We start from the raw sequence: 22,876 nt of genomic DNA on the forward strand, positions 1-22,876 counted from the left end.
CATTGTGAAATATGTGTTCACCGCTGATCATCTCACTGTGCACATCATCATCACTTTCTGGTTTGTCGATCACTTCATCCTACAGGACACTGGATGGTTGTTCTTATTGCTTGAGGGTACCCATTGTGTGCAGTCTGTTTGGGTCAGTGCTTGATTCATTGTAGCTGCATCAGCCTTTGCTCTAGTGTACTGCCGCTGCCAATGGCCTTTTCTGCCACATGCCTTGCGGAATTTCTGGAAAGCTGGGCATTTCCTTGGTGCATGTAGAAGGCCAAACCTTCCACATGTCTTGCTAGGTTTGGATGTTTTAGTAAGTGCGTCAGCAAGTGGGGTTGTACTTAGGACCTGTAAGCTTCGTCGACCCGTGAGGATCGCTTCATACTTGCATCCATCCTTGAGTAGCTCTTTGATGCTATTCATTTTGGGCTTAACTAGCAGATTTTTTGGAATGCTTCCATGGGAGTGGATGCAATCACCAACTCAACAATTCTGTCTGCTAGTTCTCCGCCTGAAAAATCACAATACATACCCTTTGCTCTGCATCTGCTGATGAAGTATTCTATGGATTCTGTAGGCTGTTGTTCAAATTACACAAACTTGAATTGATGATTACAGGAGTTTAACCTGATTTTGAGCTGGCCTTCCAAAGTAGTCCATATCTTTTGGGGATCCTGTAGCTCTTCTGCCGTTAATCCTGATGTGTTCAGCCTGTGTAGACCTTCATTCCCAACTGCTTGGCAAATTTGTATGGTTTGCTTTTCTGGTTCAGACACACCTGAATCAAGAAACCATAGCTCTGTACATTGTTTAATAATTTTGAATTTGGATAGTAAGTCAGATGCATCCCATTTCAAAATGGGAAATTTTGTGGACATTTTGACAATATCCCTTTGACCTTCCTTCTCCTATAGTACCTGGGATGAGTGTCACTGTAGCCACTTTTGCATGCATTTCCAAAGCTCCGCCTGTTTCAATCACAACCTTCTCTGTCCCGATTTTTATGAAGGTTCTTCTTTTGTTTGACTCTACTTTGCTCACTACCGATCCAGCCCACACCCTGGCCACTCGGCTTTCCTGACTGAGCTAACCTGGTGCCGGTCCTCTTGATGCGCTGTCCCACTCACCATGAGGGATCTGACTACTTACCAGATTTTTATTTGAGCACTATCTCTGCGCTGTGTCTACAAAGCCTTTCTGTGCAGTCACCACGTGGCGGTTTCAATACTCTCTCATGCTGAAGCTTTGCTGCAGCCTGTCCAAAACGTCAAGGGTCGTCTCATGCCATGTAGCATGATCCAAGACTGTTCACCATGTCATCTGTTGTTTAGATGGAACCACTGCTACACGCCATCTCGTTTGTGTAATGATATAAGGGCACCAATCACTCATAAGAGATTGTGGAAGAATGTTGTGGGCTCATTTACTAAGAACAGGCACATGTGAACATATATACATGGATATAAAACTTGAGGATATCAAAGCTGCAGAGCTGTGCGTCTGTGTTCTGCTCTGAACTGAAGTGAAACTGAGGCCTTTTAAAAATTTGTCATGGGATGTGGGCATCGCTGGCTAAGCCAGCATTTATTATCCATCCCTAATTGCCCTTGTTCAGAGGGCATTTAAGAGCCAACCACATTGCTGTGGGGCTGGAGTCACATGTAGGCCAGCCTAGGTAAGGACAGCAGATTTCCACCCCTAAATTAGTGAACCAGATTGGTTTTTAAGATGATTGGCAATGGTTTCATGGTCATCATCAGGCTTTTAATTCCAGACTTCTATTGAATTCAAATTTTACCATATGTCATGGTGGGAATCATACCTGGGCTCCCAGAGCATTACCCTGGGTCTCTGGAATACAGTGACAATACCACTGTGCCACCACCTCCCTCTGTCGTTTTTTTTCCCCTCCAGTCTAGAATATTCTTGATCCCCTCTTGAGACAGGGGACTGTTTCTAATCCACAAAAGAAGTCAGACGGCCTTGGACGGCCGTCTTTTCAGTTTTTTGTCCAGTTTTTAAAATTATAAAATTAGTTTGAAGTTCAGAACTGTACTAGGCAGGGCGATTTGTTTAAAAATTGTTGGAACTGGTTGCTTTATCTGGAGTTCCCAAAATGCGCTACATGGAACAAAGGGACCAGGAACATTGTTTATTGCCACGAGTAACTGCAAATTTGGGCAGTGTCATACCATGTGTGAGTGATCCTGGTCCTGCCAGCAGTAGCCTAGAAATTGGATAGCACCAAATTGCCGAGAGTGCCTGGCAAATTGAGCTCTTGTCACTGGCCTCATTAGGATAGCCCCAGGTTGCCATATGGGTGTCATCAGCCACGCTCTCTCCGAGTAGTCCTTGTCCCCAAGGAGCTATCCCTGCAGCCTCAGTGGACCCTGGAAGACGACAGGGATCTGTGACTGACTGAGGATGTAGGAGTCATGCACACTCCCTGGAAACCGTGTGCAGGCCTGCAGGATGTGTTTGTGGTGGTGGCACACCAGCTGCACATTCAGCAAATGGAATCCCTTGTGGTTGACGTAGTTGACCGCGTGTTGCAATGGAGATCGGGGCGCCACGTGAGTGCAGTCAATGAAACCCTGCACCTGAGGGAAACCCGAGACCTGGACAAATCCAATCGCTCTTACATCCTGGCTGCCCTGGTCCCAGGTGAAATGCACAAAGTTGTGTGCCCTCACAAAGATGGCATCTGTGACCTCCTGGATGCATTTGTGGGTGGAGGTTTGTGATATCCCACAGAAGTCACCTGTGGAGCCCTGAAAAGAGCCACTGGCATAGAAATTGAGAGCCGCAGTCACTTTCATGGTCACTGGCAGTGGATGTCCTCCATATCCCCGTGGCGCCAAATCCTGCAGTAGCTGGGAAATGTGACCAACCAGTTCCCTAGAAATGCACAGTCTTCAGCAACACTTGTTCTCAGGCATCTGCAGGAATGAAAGGGGGCATCTATAGACCCTGGGCCTAGCTAGGGGCTGACCAGTGATAGCTTGCTGTGGCTCTTCGGTGGCGTGTGCAAGATCTCCAGCCGCCTCTTCTTCCAGAGGGTGCTGCTCCTCCCTCTGCACAGCCTCAGTCGCTCTCTTCTCCATTGTCTTTGCTCTCTGTAAGCCACAAGGCATACAGCTAGTTCAGTAGGCTCCATGATCCTGGTGTACTCCTCCTGCAGGACAAAAAGGAGAGGTGCATGGGTTAGCATGGGTATACTAAGAACCTCTCTTGGTTAAGTCTGAAGGCCCCATAATGCATCCTGGAGGGTGCTGGCCACCACTTGGATGGCCAGAAATGAGTGCACTGCATGGCTGACCGAAACCCCACCTCCCTCCACCTGACTGACTGGCAACAGCTTCACCCACTGGACTGCACGCTGTGTTCTCGGCTCAGGCGCAGGCATTCTCCTAACCGTGCTGCAAGGCTGCACTGTTAGCTTGAACCACAGGGGAGACTGGCTCTGGAGCACTTGGTGGCACTTTGATGCCTCTGCGTTGCTTGAGTGGGAAGATGAGCTAGAAGCCCTGCTCCAATCATATCAATGTGGCAGCGCCTGAACTTCCTCAGCTGCAGAGGAATGGTCACTTTGTACATGGTGTCCCTGATGCGTGACCGCTTCCCTCACCCATCCCTGCCCCCGCACATTCTTGTGTGCTGCCTTCAACCGCAGTGTAGCCTTTGCCTGCCCCCCCACCCCAACACTCCTCAACCTTGAAGTTCAAGAGTTGTCCCTCTCAAGCGCTCCGCACTGTTACAGTGCACTCACTCACGAGTTCTCTAAAAGTGTAGCCCGCCAAGTGCACGCCTTTTATATGCTGTTGTGAAACACGTCAGCGTGCAATCACCTGGGCGGACGATCCAGCGTGGGAGAATGAGGATGAGTCTGGTGGGCTCACCTTATAATGTATTACAATGATGTATTACAGCGTGGTTACCGATGTCCGGTGATGGGAAATGCGGCCCGCCATCGACGGGCTGAGCGGATGATCGCAAACTGGTTTTATGATGTCGTGAAACCGATGTTTGGCCTTCTTGCCATATTGCCCGCTCATGCCACCGAACACACCCGATGCCAGTGAACATGGATGATTCCTCCCAAAGTGTGTAACTTGCTTCCACCCTCACTTAAAGCCTGTTTAATGCAGGAATATGCCTGTTCCAGAACATTTCTTTTTTCATTTTTATTTACTTTAAATTCTCAGCATATTAAGATGCCATAATTGTGGTTTAACAATCTGTATGCCTCGCCCCTCCCTAGCTCTGTAACCTGCTCCTCCTCCTCTTTTTAATGATGATTCTATGGCCATTGAGGTCTATAGTCCAGTTGTATAAGCTCCTAATTTTACTATTGGTCCCAGTGCTATTTCAGCAAGACAAAAATAATTATTTGACCAGAGTACCAAGTACATGAACTATTGTTTACATCAGTCTAACTAATTTTTGAATAAATCAAACATAGCTCAAATTAAAATTCATCATACTTAAAATTAGCTCCTCTTTTGCAGTAGGTAACTTCTGTATGAATTGCCACAGTTGGTCAGACCAGGTATGAGTGGTCAGCATTTACCCATCTCTTGTCAATGATTACATTTTGCAGACCTTATTACATTTCTTGAATGTATAAAGCATAATCTGATATAATTGAGCCGTGGAGAGATTTGGAGATCAGAAGGATTTTAATTGTGGAACAGAATGTCAATGAGGACTGAATGTGTGACAGGATAAGGCAGTTCACTACCATCTTCTCAAGGGCAACTAGTGATGGGCAATAAATGCTGGTCCAACCAGCGAAGCCCACATCCCATGAATTAATTAAAAAAAAGGATAAGTGCAGCTGAGTTCTGAAAAATTGAATTTGGTTGAGAGTTGAGGCTGGTAAGGAGGATGTTTTAGAAACCACCTCCGGTAGTGTCAAAGTGATAGATAAAATGTGTCTGTGAGGGTAAAATAGGGTACAAGCAAGTGATGTTACAAACGCGGAAGTGGTCTTAGAGATAATATGTGCAGTTTCTTAAACAGGGTGCTAAACTTGCAGGGCCACAGGGATAGGGTGGGGGGATGGGACTGGCTGGATTGCTTTTCAGAGAATCTGAATGGGCTCAGTGGGCCGAATGGCCTTCTGTGGCGTCATGATTCTATGATACCATTTTGCGTGATTTGGTTCAGTCTGAATCAGAGGCCAGGTAGAGGGATGGAGTTAGTGACAGGAATGAAATAATGGCAGAGGCCACAATCAATGGCTTTGATCTTTCCTACATTCAGTTGAAAGGAAATCTTGACTGGTCTTTGACTTGGTGTCAGAGGGAGTTTGTGATGGAGTCTAGGGTGGGCAAGTAGACCCAGGTGTCTTCAGCAGAGATTATGTCACTGAGAACATGCATGTAATTAGGAAAGAGGAGCTGGTGAAGGATAGATGCTTGGGGAATTCCAGAAGTGATTATGCTGGAGCAGGAAGAAAGTCTTTGTCGAAGAGACACTGGTTTCATTTAGACAGGTAAGAGTGAACTGTGAGGTATTTCGGATACAGGAGAGATGGTTCTTCTTCTATCCATCTCTCGACTAACCACAACAAGATGTGCTTTAATCCCAAGAGTGCTCTGACTTTTAAGAACAGACGTAAGACAGGTTTTCTCATGGGTTTAAATTAAAAGAAAGAATAAATGTTTATTTCCTCAATACCCAAAATGTAAATGCCCACTCACCCATTCACACAAGACCCACACACACACAAGAAAAGATGACTGCAAAAGATGTAGCATGCACTTAGATTTCCGAATGAGTCCAAAAAAATCAATGTTACTGCCAGTTCTCGAGATGGCAGTTGGAAATGTCGCAGGCCTGAGATTCTCTCTTGGTTCAGTGACAACAGAATCTGAAAGTTTCTGGTAATGGACTCCAGTAGTGAAGATATAATCTGCAGGTAAAAAAATAGCCCCACCTCTATGCCTGCAGTGAAATTCTAAACAGGATTCTTCACTTTCTGGGTGAGATTTCTTTCCTCTATCATCTCTGTCCAGACTGATTGCCCTGGTCTGCCAAGATCTCAGTTAATAGGGTATTTCTTGCCATAGGCTGTCATGTGACCACAGTATATTGGTGTTCCCATTGACCACCCAAATCAACATTCCCCATCAACATTCCAGTTATGAATAGCCTCCAAATATCTTTATTTGCATTTCCATCTTCATGAATTCGGCACATCTATCAGGTACTGTTATTCTAGAGTCACTTCAATTGAAATGGAGAGAGGCAGTCATCAGAACCTGGGAAAGTCATTTGCATTTTAAACGACTTCCCAGAGACATCCCGGACATGAATCAGCCCCTGTGCCTGTACAGAAAACACAAAAGGTCACATGACCTCCCTAAGTCCATATTGTCAAGTAAAATTGTTCATATTTCATGCTGCTTTTAAAATTAAAAATGTCCATCTTGTTCTTAAGTTCTGGGCATATTACATGGCATAACAGTAGATAGACCCATCTAGCTGGGTGACAGAGGAGAGATGTAGGTAGATTCTATGGTGGACTGCATCAAACACAGTTGCAGAAACAAGGAAGACAAGGAGAGATAATGCATTACTATCGCAGACACAGGCAGTGTCATTCATGCAATCCAGAGTAAGAATAATTAACTGGGGGAGAGCCAAATTCAATAGTTCTGGGCCGGACAGACTGCAGCCAAAGGTTGATGGGAAAAACTGTCGCTGAACAATGGGCTACCTTCAAAGAAGAAAAGACTCGGGCACAGTCAAGGTATCTTTCCTCAAAAGGGAAAGGCAGGGCAAACAAATCCAGAGCTCCCTGGGTGAAAAAGGAGATAGAAATTAAGATAAAGAAAAAAAAAATATGCTTATGACAGGTGTCAGGTAGAAAATACAATTGAGAACCAATACAGAAGGCTCAGAGGGGTGGTGAAAAAGCAAGTAAGAGAAGCAAAGAGGGATTATGAAAAGAGTCTGGCAGTCAATATAAAGGGGAATCCCAAAGTATTCTATTGCCACATTAATAGTAAGAGGGTGGTAAAACTAAGAGTACTGTGATTAGGAACCGAAAAAGGGATTTACACATGGAGGTAGGGAGCATGGCTGAGGTGTTAAATGAATACTTTGCATCTGTCTTTACCAAGGAAGCAGATACTACCGAGGCCACGGTGACAGAGGAGGAAACTCTGTCACTAGAAAGGTCCAAAATTGATAAGGAGGAAGTGTTGGATAAACTGTTGGTACTTAAAGTTGACAAGATGAGATGCATCCAAGGATATTGAAGGAAGTGAGAGTGGAAATTGCAGGGGCACTGACCATAATCTTTCAGTCTCCCCTAGACTCAGGGGAGGTGCCAGAGGACTGAAGAATTGCAATCATTACGCCCTTGTTCAAAAAAGCCTGTAAGGATAACCCCACCAACTACAGACCAGTCAGTTTAACTTTAGTCGTGGGGAAGCTTTTAGAAACAATTACTTGGGACAGAATTAGTAGTCACATGGGAAAATATGTGTTGATTAGGAAGAGCCAGCATAGATTTCCAAAGGAGATATCATGTTTAATGAACTTGCTGGAATTTTTTGAAGAGGTAACAGAGAGGGCTGATGATGGTAATGCTGTTGATGTGATTTGCATAGACTTACAAAAGGCACTTGATACAGTGCCATACAACAGACTTGTGAGAAAAGTTATAGCTCATGGAATAAAAGGGACAGTAGCAATGTGGATACAAAATTGGCTAAGTAATAGGAAATCGAGGGTAATGGTCAATGGATATTTTTCAGGCTGGAGAAAGGTTTGCAGTGGAGTTCCCCAGGGGTCAGTATTGGGTCCCTTCTTTTCCTGGTATATATTAATGGTCTAGTTCTTAGTGTGCAGGGGACAATTTCAAAGTTTGTGGATGATACAAAACTTGGAAGCATTGTAAACTGCAAGGAGGACAGTGTAGAACATCTAAAGGACATAGACAAGTTGGTGGAGTGGACAGATAGGTGGCAGGTGAAGGTCAATGTGGAGAAGTGTTGAGGTGATGCATTTTGGCAGGAAGAGCATGGAGAGACAATATAAAATAAGGGGTACAATTCTTAAGGTGGTGCAAGAGCAGAGGGACCTGGATGTATATGTACATAGATCATTGAAGGTGGCAGAACAAGTGGAGAAAGCAGTTAATAAAGCATACTGTATCTTGGGCTTTATTAATAGGGGCATAGAGTACAAGAGCAGGGAGGCTATGTTGAGCTTATATAAGACACTAGTTAGTACTCAGCTGGAGCATTGTGTACAATTTGGGCACCACACTATAGAAAGGATGTGAACACATTTTAGAAAGTGCAGAAGAGATTTAAAAGAATGGTACGAGAGATGAGAAACTTCAGTTACAAAGGTAGATTGAATAGGTTGAAACTGTTCTTCTGAGAAAGGAGAAGGCTGAGGAGATTTGGTAGAGATGTTCAAAATCATGAGGGGGATGGAAGAGTAGATAGGGAGAAATTGTTCCCACTTGTAAAAGGATCGAGAACGAGAGGGCACAGATTTAAAGTGATTTGCAAAAGAAGCAAATCTGACGTGAGAAAAAAACTTTTTCATTCAGCGAGTGGTTCAAGTTTGGAATGCGCTGCCTGATAGTGTGGTGGAGGCAGGTTCAATCTAGGCTTTCAAGAGGACATTGTTTCTATTCAAATCATCATTCACTGTGCAGAGTTACAGGGAAAAAGCAGGAGAGTCATAATACTCATTTGGGGGACCGGTGCAGACACAATGGGACGAATGGCCTACTTCTGTGTTGGAACAATTCTATGATGACTTTCGCTTCAATGAGTTCAGAGTTTTGCACAGAGTGGAAGCTGGACTGAAGAGCTAGGGATTTCTGGGATAGTTGGGAATGGAGCTGAGAGCAGATGATGAATATAAGGTGCTTGGACAGGAAAGGCAGGTTAGAGATGGGATGGTCGTTGGAGAAGATCAGTGGGATATTTGAAGAGAGGGTGATGACGGCAGTTTTTAAAGGGAGGGGACTTGTGCCTGAAGGGAGGGAGCCATTAGCAATGCTAGCAAGCATGGAGGCTAGGTATTGTAGTTGAATGATCAGTAGTTGAGTGAGGATGGGGATCAAGGGAACAAAAGTTGGATGGGTCTTCCGATGTCAAAAATGGGAGCAACAGTTCAGAGTGACAGGATTGGAGTTAGGATGATTTGGCAGATGAGAAGGAAGGGAAGATAGCAGCAAAAACAGGTATGGCCCCAGTCTTAAAAATGGAGAAATACATGCAACCTTTGCATTTGGTGTTGGAGGTGAAAGGAGAGGGGCTGAGCAAAGGGATTTAAGGAGATGGTTTATCGTATAGACAAAAAGATCCTCAATGTCCTTGCCCTCCAGAATAATGGTGATAAATTGAATGAAGAATGAATCTGCACACTCGACCACATCATATTCAGCTTTAAAATTGCCCCAGACAAAAGCTATATCCATACAATCTGATACAGAATTAGTCTAACAGGTGGTTATGCTCCACACGAGCCTCCTCCCACCTTATTTCATTTCACCCTATTAACATATCTTTCTCTTCCTTTCTCCCTCAAGTATTTATCTACCTTCCCTTAACCATGCTATTCATCTCAACCACTCCATGCAGCAGTGAGTTCAACATTCTCGCCACTTACAGGATTTATTTGCGACTGTTTTATTTTGAGGGCCCTAGTTCTGGACTTCCCCATAAATGGAAACAATTTACAATCTACATCTACCTTATTTAACATATTTATAATTTTAAAGACCTCTATCAGGTAACCTCCCAGTCCTCTCTTTTTAAGAAAAAAGTGCCCCAGCCTGTTCAGTCTTTCCTGATAAGTGTGCTCTCTCAGTTCTGCTATCATCCTTGTAAATCTATATTTTTTTACATTTTCCAGTACCTCTGTATCCTTTTTATAATATGGAGACCAGAACTATGTACAGTACTCCAAGTGTGGTTTAATCAAGTTCTGTGCAAGTTCAACATAACTTCAATGCTTTCGAACTCTATTCCTCGAGAAATAAACCCCAATGCCTTGTTTACATGTTTTATGGCTTTGCTAACCTGCATTGCTACTTTTAGTGATTAGTGAATCTATACCCCTATACCCCTTTACAACTCTGCCCCATTTAGACAAGAGATTCCTCCCATTAAAATGCACAACCTCACACATATCCATATTGAAATTAATTTGTCACATTTACACACCGATTTCTGCAATTTTATTAATGTCCTCTTGTATTTTGTCACCGTCTTCCTCGTTATTAAGTGTAATGCCCTATTTGGTGCCATCCGTACATTTTGTGTTTGTACTCCTGACTCCCAAGTCCAAATCCTTTACTTACGAGGTGAAAAATCGTGGTTCAGCACCATTTCCTATGGAACATTATTCCTCCCACTTGCCTTTTGCCTTTTGCCTTTAACACCCACCTCTCTGTTTCTGTTTTGTTGCCAGTTTGCCATCCATTCTGCTACTTGTCCCCTGATGCCACATGCTCTGACTGTAATCATGAGTCCATTACATGGTACCTTATTGAAGGTCTTTTGTAAACCTTTGTATATTAATGAGGTATTATTTCAGATGCACTTCAAAGCTGGAGCAGCAACATTTCCAGTAGTTCTCCAGTGCAATGTAGTCAACAATTTTCCCTTCCTTTGTTTCTACTTTGATATCAATCTTTGATGCAGCAATAGTAAATGAATATCTACCTCTGTTCAGCGAACGGTAATTGATAAGTCAGCATAAATTTTTTTATCCACACTTATTCTGATCATAGGTTAAATGGTAAGTCTTTGGTTGCAGTTCTAAGATTGCTGTGAAATTTTATTCAACTGTGGGGGGCGTGTGGGGTAATATAAATACACTGCTCCCATTTTGTCAATATGTTAAAAAAAAGGTTGCAAATTTACAGGGGGAAACTCAACATTATACAAGAATGTCTGATCACAAATGTGGGACCACAAAAGCTCTGGTCAGTCAGATTTGGTTTGGCTTGAGTATTCAAACATTTTTTTTTGAAAAATATACTTTATTCATAAAATATCTGGAAGAACATTCCAAACCATTTAAAAATCACCATCACATAAGTACAATCAGATTCAACTTTTACAACATGTATCACAAGGTGCATCAATACAATCAATGAATATTACAATCATTTCAATCTGGTCAATGCAGTCAATCAGACAATGGTATTGGAGTTATCAACATACATCATGTTGCCCTATGAGGTGCTTCAATACATTTATAATACAATTAGTATTCACTGCATACATTCATTTTGAGCTGTACATCCCGAGGGGCTCTCAACAGTTCCCAGTCCCTCGGTGCACTGTGGCAGAAAGGTCTTAGACAGCGACCTTTCTCCATTGCGCCTTTGCGGCGGCTGCCCCAAGCTTTAGTGCGTCCCTCAGCACGTAATCCTGGACTTTGGAATGTGCCAGTCTGCAACACTCGGTCGGGGACAACTCTTTGCACTGGAAGACCATCAAGTTTCGGGCAGACCAAAGAGCGTCTTTCACCAAGTTGATGATCCTCCAGCTGCAGTTGATTTTTGTCTTGGTGTGTGTCCCTGGGAACAGCCCGTAGAGCACAGAGTCCTGTGTCACTGAACTGCTCGGGATGAACCTCAACAGAAACCACTGCATCTCTCTCCAGACCTTCTTTGCAAAGGCACAATCCACAAGGAGGTGAACAACGGTCTCGTCCCCACCACAGCCACCTCGAGGGCAACGTGCAGAGGGGGTGAGACTCCTGACATGTTGGAAGGATCTGATAGGGCCTTTCTCACCACAACCCAAGCTACGTCTTGGTGCTTGTTGGAAAGTTCTGGTGATGAGGCATTCTGCCAAATGACTTTGACAGTCTGCTCAGGGAACCATCCCACAGGATCCACCCTCTCCTTTTCCCGCAGGGCCTCTAAGACGTTACGTGCTGACCACTGCCTGATGGACTTGTGGTCAAAGGTGTTTCTCTGCATAAATTTTTCCATGAGGGACAGGTGGTACGGCACGGTCCAACTGCTTGAAGTGTTCCGCGGCAGCGTGGCCAGACCCATCCTTCGCAACACCGGGGACAGGTAGAACCTCAGCACGTAGTGACACTTGGTGTTTGGGTACCGAGGGTCAATGCACAGCTTGATGCAGCCGCACACAAAGGTGGCCATCAGTATGAGGGCGATGTTGGGCATGTTTTTTCCCCCTTTACCTCGAGGCTTGTACATCACGTCCCTGCGGACACGATCCATTTTCGACCTCCAGATAAAGCGAAAGATGGCTCGGGTGATCGCCATCGCGCAGGAGTCTGGAATGGGCCAGACCTGCCATGTACAGCAACAGCGAGAGTGCCTCACACTTGATGACCAGGTTCTTTCCCGCAATGGAGAGGAAGCGTCGCTCCCACATGCCCAGTTTTCTTTTCACCATAGACACTCTCTCCTTCCAGTTTCTAACACATGCCCCGGTCCCTCCGAACCATATCCCCAGCACCTTCAGGCCGTCAGCCCTGACGGTGAAGAGGACAAAGGATCGGTTAGCCCAGTTCCCAAATAACATGGCCTTGCTCTTCCCACAATTTACCTTGGCTCCCAAGGTCAGTTCGAACTGGTCGCAGATGTGGATCAGTCTGCGCACCGACAGTGGATCCGAACAGAAGACGGCGACATCGTGCATGTACAGGGAGGCTTTGACCTGTGTGCCTCCACTGCCTAGGATTGTCACTCCTCTTATGCCTGGATCCTTCCTGATGGACTCAGCAAAGGGTTCTATGCAACACAAAAAAAGGACAGGGGAGAGAGAGCAGCCCTGCCTGACTCCAGATTTAATAGGAATGCTATCTGATTCCCACCCCTTGATTGAGACTGCACTACTGATGTTAGTGTAGAGCAGTTGGATCCAATTGCGAATTCCCTCCCCAAACCCCATTTTGGAAAGAACATCCACCATGTAGGTGTGCGATATTCTGGCAAAGGCCTTCTCCTGATCCAGGCTGATGAGGCAGGTTTCCACACCCCTGTCCTGTACATAGGCAATCGTATCCCTGAGCAGCGCGAGGCTGTCAGAGATCTTCCTGCCCGGCACAGCGCAGGTCTGGTCAGGGTGGATCACCAATTCCAGAGCGGACTTGACCCGATTGGCGATGACCTTGGACAGAATCTTATAGTCCACATTCAACAGTGAAATGGGTCGCCAATTTCTAATCTCCTCCCTTTCCCCCTTGTGCTTGTAGATGAGGGTGATGATGCTTTTCCTCATGGATTCTGACATGCTGCCGGCCAGGAGCATACTCTCGTACACTTCTAGCAGGTCTGGGCCGATCCAGTCCCACAGAGCCGAACGGAACTCCACCGGCAAGCCGTTGCTCCCGGGAGTTTTACTCTTCTTGAAGGACTCAAGGGCCTTAGTCAGTTCGTCAGGAGTTAGCGGTTTGTCCAGGCTCTCCCGTGTACTGTCGTCTAAGACCTCCGTGATAGAGGACAGGAAGGACTGGGAGGCCATGCTGTCTGTGGGCTTCACGTCATACAATCTGGCATAAAAGGATTTGCTGATCCTCAAGATGTCGGACTGCGATGACTTTACTGAGCCGTCTTCTTCCTTCAGGCTGCTGATCACAGAGCTCTCTCTGTGTACCTTTTGGAAGAAGAAACGTGAGCACGTCTCATCCTGCTCCACGGAGCGGACTCTGGAACGGAAGATGATCTTGGAGGCCTCCGAGGCAAAGAGCGAGGCTTGCTGGCTCTTCACCTATTGGAGTTCCTCCTTGACATCGACCCCCGTCGACTGCAGCCGGAGCAGATTCTGCATGTTTTTCTGGAGTCGGGACATTTCCCACTGTTCCTTTCTAGCTTTCTGGGCGCCTTTGAGGATGAAAAACCTCTTGATGTTTCCCTTGATCGCTTCCCACCAGTGTGTCAGGGATGTAGTCAAATATTGGACCCCCTAAACCATGCACTGGCGATGAAGAAAGTAGAAATCTTAACTCCGCAATTGGCCAAATTGTAATAGATGTCATAACCACATTAAAGGGCTTGCATTTTAGAGAGCTGCTATAATTAAGTATTTAAGAAATGGTGCAGGTCAAAAGTCTCATTTATTCTTGGGAGGAAGGAAACTGGAGATGGATTTCTTAATTTGATAATAATAACTGTTTGCTTTAGTTAAGTGAATACTTTGTTATTCAGATTGCCAGTTTAACTACCCATATTTCTCGCTGCAACACATTTCAACTGCGTGCAACCATTGCAATCTCAACCCAATACTGAAATCAGATGCCCTGCATATTTGACATTACCATGCCGCAATCTTTTGTAGCCTATCAATTGGTATAACATGGGTGGTTTTGATGTGGTAGTGAGTTTAACTGAAAAGGGTGGCCTTGTACTAGTCACATAGTGTACCACGGGCAGAAAGAATTTTTAGCTGTGTGCCTGACCCACTCGAGCGTAAAATAGCGCATGATGACGTCGGGCGACTATCCTGACGTCATCCCGCACTTGCGCGATATTTCAGTCGGCGGGCGCATGTGGAAGTCGGAAGTGCGCCCGCCAACAATTAAGAGGGCAATTAAGCACATTATAGTTCCAATTGACTCTGATTTTTCGTAGTCCTTCCAACCTACGGTTGGCGAACGGGCAAATCTGCCAGGCGGACTTTGCATTTTTGATGAAACTACATCCAATGGCTGAATGAGGCTTCCGGTATTAATTTAAAAAAATGTTTGGACAGAATTTTCATCATCTATATGGCCAGAATCTTCTGTTCGGCGTGTGGGGTGGTCCCTGCACGCCGACACGCAAAATGACGCGCAGTGACGTCGGGTGTGTGTCCCAACGTCACTGCGCGTCATTCCAATCTTCAGTTCAGTGGGCGTGCACCGGAGTCAGCTGTGCACCCGCCGAACTATCATAGGCCTGTCAAGGCCGTTAATAATCTACTTGAAGTAATTGTCAGAGCTGTCCACCCAACTTTAAGGCTGGGGGGGTGCAGGCGAAGAGCCCAGGCGGCCTTTGCATTTTTCATGAAACCTCATCCACGGGAGGGATAAGGTTTCATGAAGGGTTTATTAATACAATTAAATGTTTCAAAAAAATTCATAAACATGTCCCAGCTCATGTGACAATGTCACATGAAAGGACATGTCTGAATAATTTTATTTATTCTTTTTTTCAATTTTTGATAATGGAATTAATCTCCCTGAGGCAGCTCCGTGCCTGAGGGAGATTTCTGCGCTCTTTCGCACGCGTGCTCGAAAGAGCGCAGGCCCCAACTCTCCCTCTTCCCCCACCTGCACAGGGTAGCGCTGAGCGTTTCCGGGTGCGCATCACGCTGAGCGGGCCTTAATTGGCCCGCCCACGTAAAATGGCGGCCATGTAGCTGATCGCAGGCGGCGATCTGCTCCGTGCCCACTCCCGACTGGCCCACCTGACAGGGAGAAAATTCTCCCCGATGTTCAGGTGACTGATCCTGATGCGTGGACATTTTTTTCTGGATTTTTGAATCTTTATTCATTGCTTTTAAATTCTTCAGCTCCTTGAGGCAGCTCTCTGCCTTCAGGGAGCTTTCATTCCTTGCTCCCCCACGCCTGCACTTACGTCAGTGCCCGCCCTCCTCCTGCCCCCACCCCAACAGCGCTGAATATTTCAGCGTGCCTTTCATGCTGGCTGGCCTTTAATTGGCCAGCCTGCGTAAAATCGCGATCAGGGGCCGATCATGGTCGGTGGTCCATTCCCCGGCCTCTCCCAGGTCCGCCGATCGCGTGCACCCATCAGACTGAAAATCCTGCCCCACAAGTTTATTTTAAGAAAGCTGGCAGCTCACTATACAGTTAACTCCGTGACACAGGACTCTGTGCTCTACAGGCTGTTCCCAGTGACACACACCGAGGCAAATATCAACTGCTGTTGGAAGTTCATCAACTCGGTGAAAGTCACTGTTTGGTCTGCCTGAAACTTGTTGGTCTTCCAGTGCGAAGAGTTGTCCACAGCCGAGTGTTGCAGACTGGCATATTCTGAGACCCAGACCTACATGCTGAGGAATGCACTAAAGCCTGGGGCAGCCGCCGCAGAGGCAAAATGGGGAAAGGCCACGTCTAAGGCCTTTCAGCCATAGTGTACCCCGTGGTGGGGTGTGGGGGGGGGGGGGGGGGGGGGGTGGGGGGTGGGTGGGGGGTGGGGGTTGGAACCTGTGTAGAAACTCTTCAGCTATATGTGAACATTGAGTGCATATGGTAAATGTTTTGCGATGTTCTTTTAGATATTTTATGAATAAAGTATATTTTTGGGAAAAACGATTAAACATGAAAAGGAGTTTCTTGTCAGTTCTTTTCCAGTCCTGAAGCTTTCATCGTAGTGAAATGCTGACGCTCACTGCATCCCAGTGGATGAAATTAGTGAATGAATGTTGAGCCCTCCCCAATTGAGAGCAATGCAGGCAGGCAGTATGACCACAGCTGAGGGTGGAATTTCAGATCCTGGGATGGAACCCTGATGTTACAAATACTTCCAGGTCCTGCTCCCCCACCAACGTGGAAAGGTTCATGTGTCACTACCATTGTACGCAAAGCACTTAATTGGCTGGGAGTCGCATTTGCCACCCAATCAGTGGTGCTGTATGTGGGAAGGAGGTGGGACCAAGCTAGAAGTAAGCCTGATTTAAAGGGTGAGTGGCAGCCATTTCTGAGGCAGTTATTTATTCGTCCACAAAATGGAAGCAGAAACTGGGCAGTGGGCCGGGAGGGTCCCTGTACTAAAAACAGGCAGGAGGTCCATAAACATCCCCAAAGGGCAAAGACAGATGAACATCTCGGGTGCAGATCTAGTTAGTTCTGACAGGAACTAAAGCTTGCATTTCTGTAACACCTTGAATGTAGAAAACCCCCTTTTTTTAGAGGCATAAGGATAGAAAACCATGAAGCCAAAGAAGGAGAGATGAGGAAGGGCAGCCATAAGAAGGGTTTGCTTTAAATATTAGCCTGTCCTTTCTTTTTACAGATGCTAATAAATTTTCCAGCATGATACCAGAATGTGCATTTTTACTTTGGTATATATTGAATCCCATCCCTCCAGTGTACCTTGGCAATTTGCTACTGTCATGAATTCTGCTGCCAACACCAACACAGTGAGGGCCATCTCATTGTCTTCTCTCCACAATGGGGCTTTTTGCCTCTCTCCCGCCGTTGGGAATTGCTCCTCTTCCATGTCATGGTCCTAACGACACATCGAACCTGATCCATAAAAAAACTAAAATCCAAATCTCTCTTCTGAACAAGCTGACAATGAACTCATTAATGGCTTTAAGTGGCCGTTTAAGAAGTTCGGGTGGGTTGCGTTCTCTAGCTCCCGTCGGCATCTTCCGAAATCTGATCGTGCCGGTCCCACATTGGGAAACTGGCATACCAACTCGAGAGGAGGGAAGTGGGTTTAAGCGACTGCCTGCCCCCAAACCTGCCCCCTGCTCAAACAATCCAAAATCCTGCCTTGTCTGTTCACGTGAAAAATATTGCAGTACTTGGTGCAATGAGTGACCCAAGCTTGGTCATTCAAGATACGTTTCCAGATGCATAAATTTTACTCAACTAACATCACTGAAATGCATGTTTATTTCCTATGAATTTTGGGTCACCATTTCCCAAGCCTGTAATGTTTTCCCACATCCACAGGATTTATTTATTTTAGAAGGAAAATGAACACAAGTTCACAAAGAAGGGTGAGTGTGTAATAAGCTAAAACAACATGATTGTGAGCTCTTCTTGTTTGCTTATGGCTTTCTAAAATCTAAAATGACACGGCACGCACTGGACACAAACTAAGTGATAGCAGATTTTGGATGCAGTTAAAAGATTGCTGTGAAACTTGATTTAACAATAGGCTAACGTAATTACAACTGCTTCCATTTCAACATCAGATAGGAGAAAATCATAGACTTGTAGGGGTGCACATTATACAAGAAACATCTGATCACAATTGTAGGATAACTGAACCTCTGATTTGACTCGGCTGGATTTGCCCCCCTTTCCCCCCCACCAAACCATGCAGAGACGAAGAAGAAAATAGAATTCTTGCTCTTACATTTAACCAAACTGTGACAAGCTTCAAAATCATAAGCGCCACATTAAGGAGTTTAAATTTTTGGAGAGCTGCCATAATAACTGAGTATTGAAGAAGTTAATGAAGCTCCAAAATCTCAAAGTACATTTATCCTTGGGAGGAAGGAAACTGGAGATGGATGGCTTCCCAGATTTATGTGGGGATTTTTTTCCCAATGAAGGAGCTACGAATTGGAATACACTTGCTCCCTGGAGATATGCAAGGATTAGCCGTGGCCTGGCTCTCAACTGAGCCTATCATGGATGCGGGTGGTAATGTTTCAAATTTAGAAAAATGCATAGAAAATTCTTAATTTTGTTAGGGAAGGGTATTAAGGTACATGGAACCAAGGCGGTTAATGGAGTTAAGATACTGATCAATCATGATCTAATTCACTGCTGTCCAATAGGATTTTGATGCCTGCCAAACTTGTGGCGACCAGGTCACCATATTCACCACATGGTACAAAATATATGCAATATTAATAAAACAAATGCACAATCTTTTGAAAATAAACTTGAAGTTTTAAATCGTCAGCAATTAAGACCGATACTCTTGCTGCCAGAGTCAGGAGAACAGTTTCAAATGAGACTTGCAAACTAATTGTTCTGCAAATCAGGCATGTTGTATACTCTCTCAAAGGGTTGTGACAACCTATTAATTGAAGTGTTCTGTTTCTGACAGTGTCCTCCAGTTTATTTATATAAAAAAAAATTCAAGAGTAAACTGTCCCTGTTTATCAGAGTTGACATGTTAGGAGCCTAACAGAGGGAAGAGAATTGACAAATCTCTAATGTTGCACTCTTCTGCTTTCTGACTCTTGCCTTGCTTATGTGCTGTCACCTGCAATTTCCGAATGCCATGTCTGGACATTTAATCGACTTTTGACCCATGACCAGCCTCCTGTAATCTCTCCTTTTATGCCAATAGTGCCTTATTTCTTTCAGTTGTTTGTTTCAACAGATCTATTAACACATTAGATGTTGCTGCAATGCCACATCTTGCCACAATTGTATTTTTCAACCTTCAGTGACAGCTATGCATTACTGTCTGTCACTCGTGTGCCTCAACTGTTTTTGCATTAACTGCCAACTACCAACTAAGCAAAATTCAGTTTTTCAGTTAGCATCCCCTAAGAAAATTACAAGAGCAATCAAGCTGCTGTCCTTCCGAAGGTTGTTCCTGCTTTTACAGCGTTTCACAGAGTGGTCCCACAGATGTAAGCATATTGTCATTTAGAAGCATCCAGAGAGAACCAGGAAGGCAGGCTATTTTTCACGTTACATTAAGCAAGTGGTCCTTCAGCTTCCAGGTCACCAAAAACCTGACAACCGAGCTACATTTTGATAAGCATAGCTGCAATCTGACTGATGTGTGACTCCTGTCCAACAGTAACATTGTTGATTCTTCCTTGCCCAATTAAGGACTGATAACAAATAGTGGTCTGGCGAGTGACACCCACACTCACACCCAATGCCAAAACTTTAACACAACTCAGTACTGTGTGGCTCTAAAAATAAACAGGGTGATTTGCCACATGTGCCGAGCGGTGAATATATTAGACAACATAGATATAATTGAATGCCAGGATAGAGGGGCTGAATGGCCTAACCCTGTTCCTATCCTAGCTTATATTTTACTGTGAAACCCTGGTGTACCATAGTGTTAAGGAAAACTGGTAGTCACTTATGAAAAATTGTATTCCCTGTGTACTGATCTGGGGGATTACTTTATTGACACACCATGGTGCCACTATCTTGCCAATCGACCTCCTGTTATCATTTTAGAGCTGCCACAAATATTGACTTATTGCTAACAGCTGAAATATTAGCACTACTTTCGCCATCACAATTTCCTGCTGCTTTGATGTAATATAAAATAATCTGCCCAGAAAAGAAGCTCATTGAGAGTGAAGAGTTAATTTATTTTATTTTTCTTACCCTGGAAACAGAACCATTAAGGCACTCAATAACACAGAGGTTTGGTACAATAGAATGAAGGGGCTGTGCTGGTGCAGTGAGAGGATCTCTTTGCATGTGTATGTGTTTCTGCTAACAGAATACCTCCATGCTAGTGGTAGGCTCCAGGCAGTGGCGCTGTGAAAGCGAGAATGGGGTTTGACATCTGATTGAAATTCAGTGAAAATAACAGAATAGATTCTGGTCAATCAAATGGATGGTGCCGTCAGATACAACACTGAAGCCCTTCTGGACCAGCCTATGCACTGCCAGCATCGACTTCACGCTGTGAATGGAGAGCGATTGATGGAATTGAGTGTAAAGGCAGCTACTTTATGCCATACAAGGAGCTTGTGAAAGAATGTCAGTCGCTGGGAGCATAAAGGATGCCCTGCCTGCAGTGACTTACACTCACTCAACTGAACAGGAATTCTTCCGTTTTTCTTCTGTTTGAACTAAGCTATAGCATATCTTGTAGGTAGAATTAGGAAAGAAATGGCTTTTAGTCCGTGGCATATACTGTCTCCAGTACAATGGGTTCGATGGACATGGTCTGCTGTATGTGGTGGAGGAGACTATAGTCTCCAGTTCATGCAGAAAATAACTGGAGCTAGGCAAGTTCTTTTGGTGTTATGGTAGCATAAGAGGATCAGAACTAATGGGGTTAGAATCTCAATGGAATTGAACTGACTTTTCACAGAATGTGTTCACCTTGTTCTAGGAGCTCAGACTCAGAGGGAGCGTTCGAGACACCTGAAGAGACAACACCTGTCAAAGTCCCTCCGCAAATCTCTCCTACTGCTGCTGAAAAGGAAAGCCAAGAACATCTGCCTTCAGTACAGTCAGGTAAAGAAAGCTAAAAACGATTAATGAGGGCCGGCTGAAAGACAAATTGATAAAATGGAGGCACAAAAGCATAGAGCGGTGCATGTGAAAGATGGAAATTTTGAAGTGTTTATTTTTATTTATTTTAGTTTTTATTTTTCCTATTGTTACTGTGACTTGCTGTGTAATTCGTATGCCACACCATTCCAAGATGAGGGTCATACTTCAAGATGCATTGAACCAAATGAAAGTGTACAATGACTTAGGGTCTTTCAAAGAGCTTAAAAGAAACAAACAATGCCTTAATTTTATTTTTATAATTGCTAAGCTTCCTCTCAAAATACAAAAGTGTAACCAAATAATTCCTTGCTAATAAATGCTTGTTGCTAACATAAAGCTATGGAATGGTATTTAATGGAGTGGACAGGAGACTTGCCAGCAAGAACCCTGTGTCGCCTCTTTTAGGGATGGCCCGCCCACCCTCCAACCACTGGGTTAATAGCAGACGATGGAATGAGCCCCTTAAGCATTAATTGCCCACTCCAGGGCCTCAGTTGGCGGCGGAGCGGGTAGGCTGCCACAGACCTTCCCACCACAGACTTTATTGGGGTGGAGGCGGGATGGTGGCAGGGCACCTACTCACCACCAAACTCACGATGGGGGAGGGCACAAGATTCTGCCCAGGGTATTTTCCAAGCGGTGCCCTCTATTTTTAATTTAAATGAAATCTGAAGTGATAGCTGCCCTGCGATGGACTAGTGACCCCTCCTGGGTGTACCCCGCCTCGTGCCATTGCCTGTCGGTATATGCTCCGACTCCCCATGACCCTGATTTGGATGAAACGGTTCTGGAAAAGTGAGTGAGTGAGCGAAGTGACAGCTCAACTTAAAATATGTGTCTCAAAATCGGGAAATTGAATTGATTAATTTGGAATTTGAAGCAGTTATTATCTATAAAATTTGGTGGCAGGATCTTTCTGTTCTGAGAAATCCTTTCTTTCCCCATTTTCTGTTCTTCGAAAAATACATCCATAAGAAATGTACGTGCAAGGACAATTTGGATTCTCATAGCATTAAACTGCTGGCGTAAGAAAGAAGTCTGATATTAAAACAATGGGGTTGATTTTGACTTTGGGTGACTAACTTTTAGTCTTTTAAACCAAGGCTGCCAAATGAGCAATCCAATGCAGCCCTCAAAGGCCTACCAATACTGATTGCTCTGGCCTCCAGGATGGTAAATTCAGGATGGAGTGCAGGGTTGTAATTATGTCAGGAGGCCCCCGGGGTGACAGCACTCTAGGTTATTTTTGGGAGCCAGGAGGGGCATGGATGTTCCTCCAGAATCCCAAAATAGTTCCAAACCTACCTTATTGTCCTCTTGATTCTTTCATGAGATGTGGGTGTTGCTGGCAAGGCCAGCATTTGTTGCCCATCCCTAATTGCCCTCATCCTGTGTAGCTTGCTAGGCTATTTCAGAGGGCAGTTAAAAGTCAGCCTCATTGCTGTGGGTCTGGAGTCTCATGTAGGCCAGAACAGGTAAAGATGGTAGATTTTCTTCCCTAAAGGACGTTGGTGAACAAGATGGGTTTTTACAACAATCAATGATGGTTGTCAAGGTCACCATTACTGAAAATAGCTTTCAATTCCAGATTTATTAATTGAACTTAAACTCCACCAGCTGCTATGGTGGGATTTGAACCCATGTCCCCAGAGCATTAGCCTGGGCTTCTGGATTGCTAGTCCAGTGACATTGCCATGAGACCATGGCTTTTTCAGCCCCAGCAACAATGGAACCAAACAGAACATGTATGACGCAGGCTCTGACCAGTTCCAACCTACCAAATAGTAAATGGGGTCTTATGTATGTCATAAGATGTGCTTTTAAAGGGGCCTATCTCACCTGAACAGGTAGGCTGTTTGCACACCTGGTGTAAGTCCCCTTTTGTATGGAGCCAGCTCCATCATCAGCCACCGACCTCATTTTGAAGCTGTTAGCATCCTGTTAACACCAGGCAAATCAT

At 44.9% G+C, this 22,876-nt stretch overlaps 1 protein-coding gene across 1 annotated transcript in view; it reads left to right on the forward strand.

The window, feature by feature from the left end:
• Positions 1-22,876, forward strand: part of LOC144694412 (uncharacterized) — a 296,780-nt gene that overhangs the window by 179,394 nt on the left and 94,510 nt on the right. Inside the window, exon 17 of the mRNA XM_078564775.1 lies at positions 20,753-20,877. Within this exon, the coding sequence (XP_078420901.1) occupies positions 20,753-20,877 (125 nt within the window). The remainder of the gene's footprint in view (positions 1-20,752; positions 20,878-22,876) is intronic.

The sequence above is a fragment of the Cetorhinus maximus genome, chromosome 20 (assembly GCF_964194155.1).
Source record: "Cetorhinus maximus chromosome 20, sCetMax3.hap1.1, whole genome shotgun sequence".
Lineage (NCBI taxonomy): Eukaryota > Metazoa > Chordata > Chondrichthyes > Lamniformes > Cetorhinidae > Cetorhinus > Cetorhinus maximus.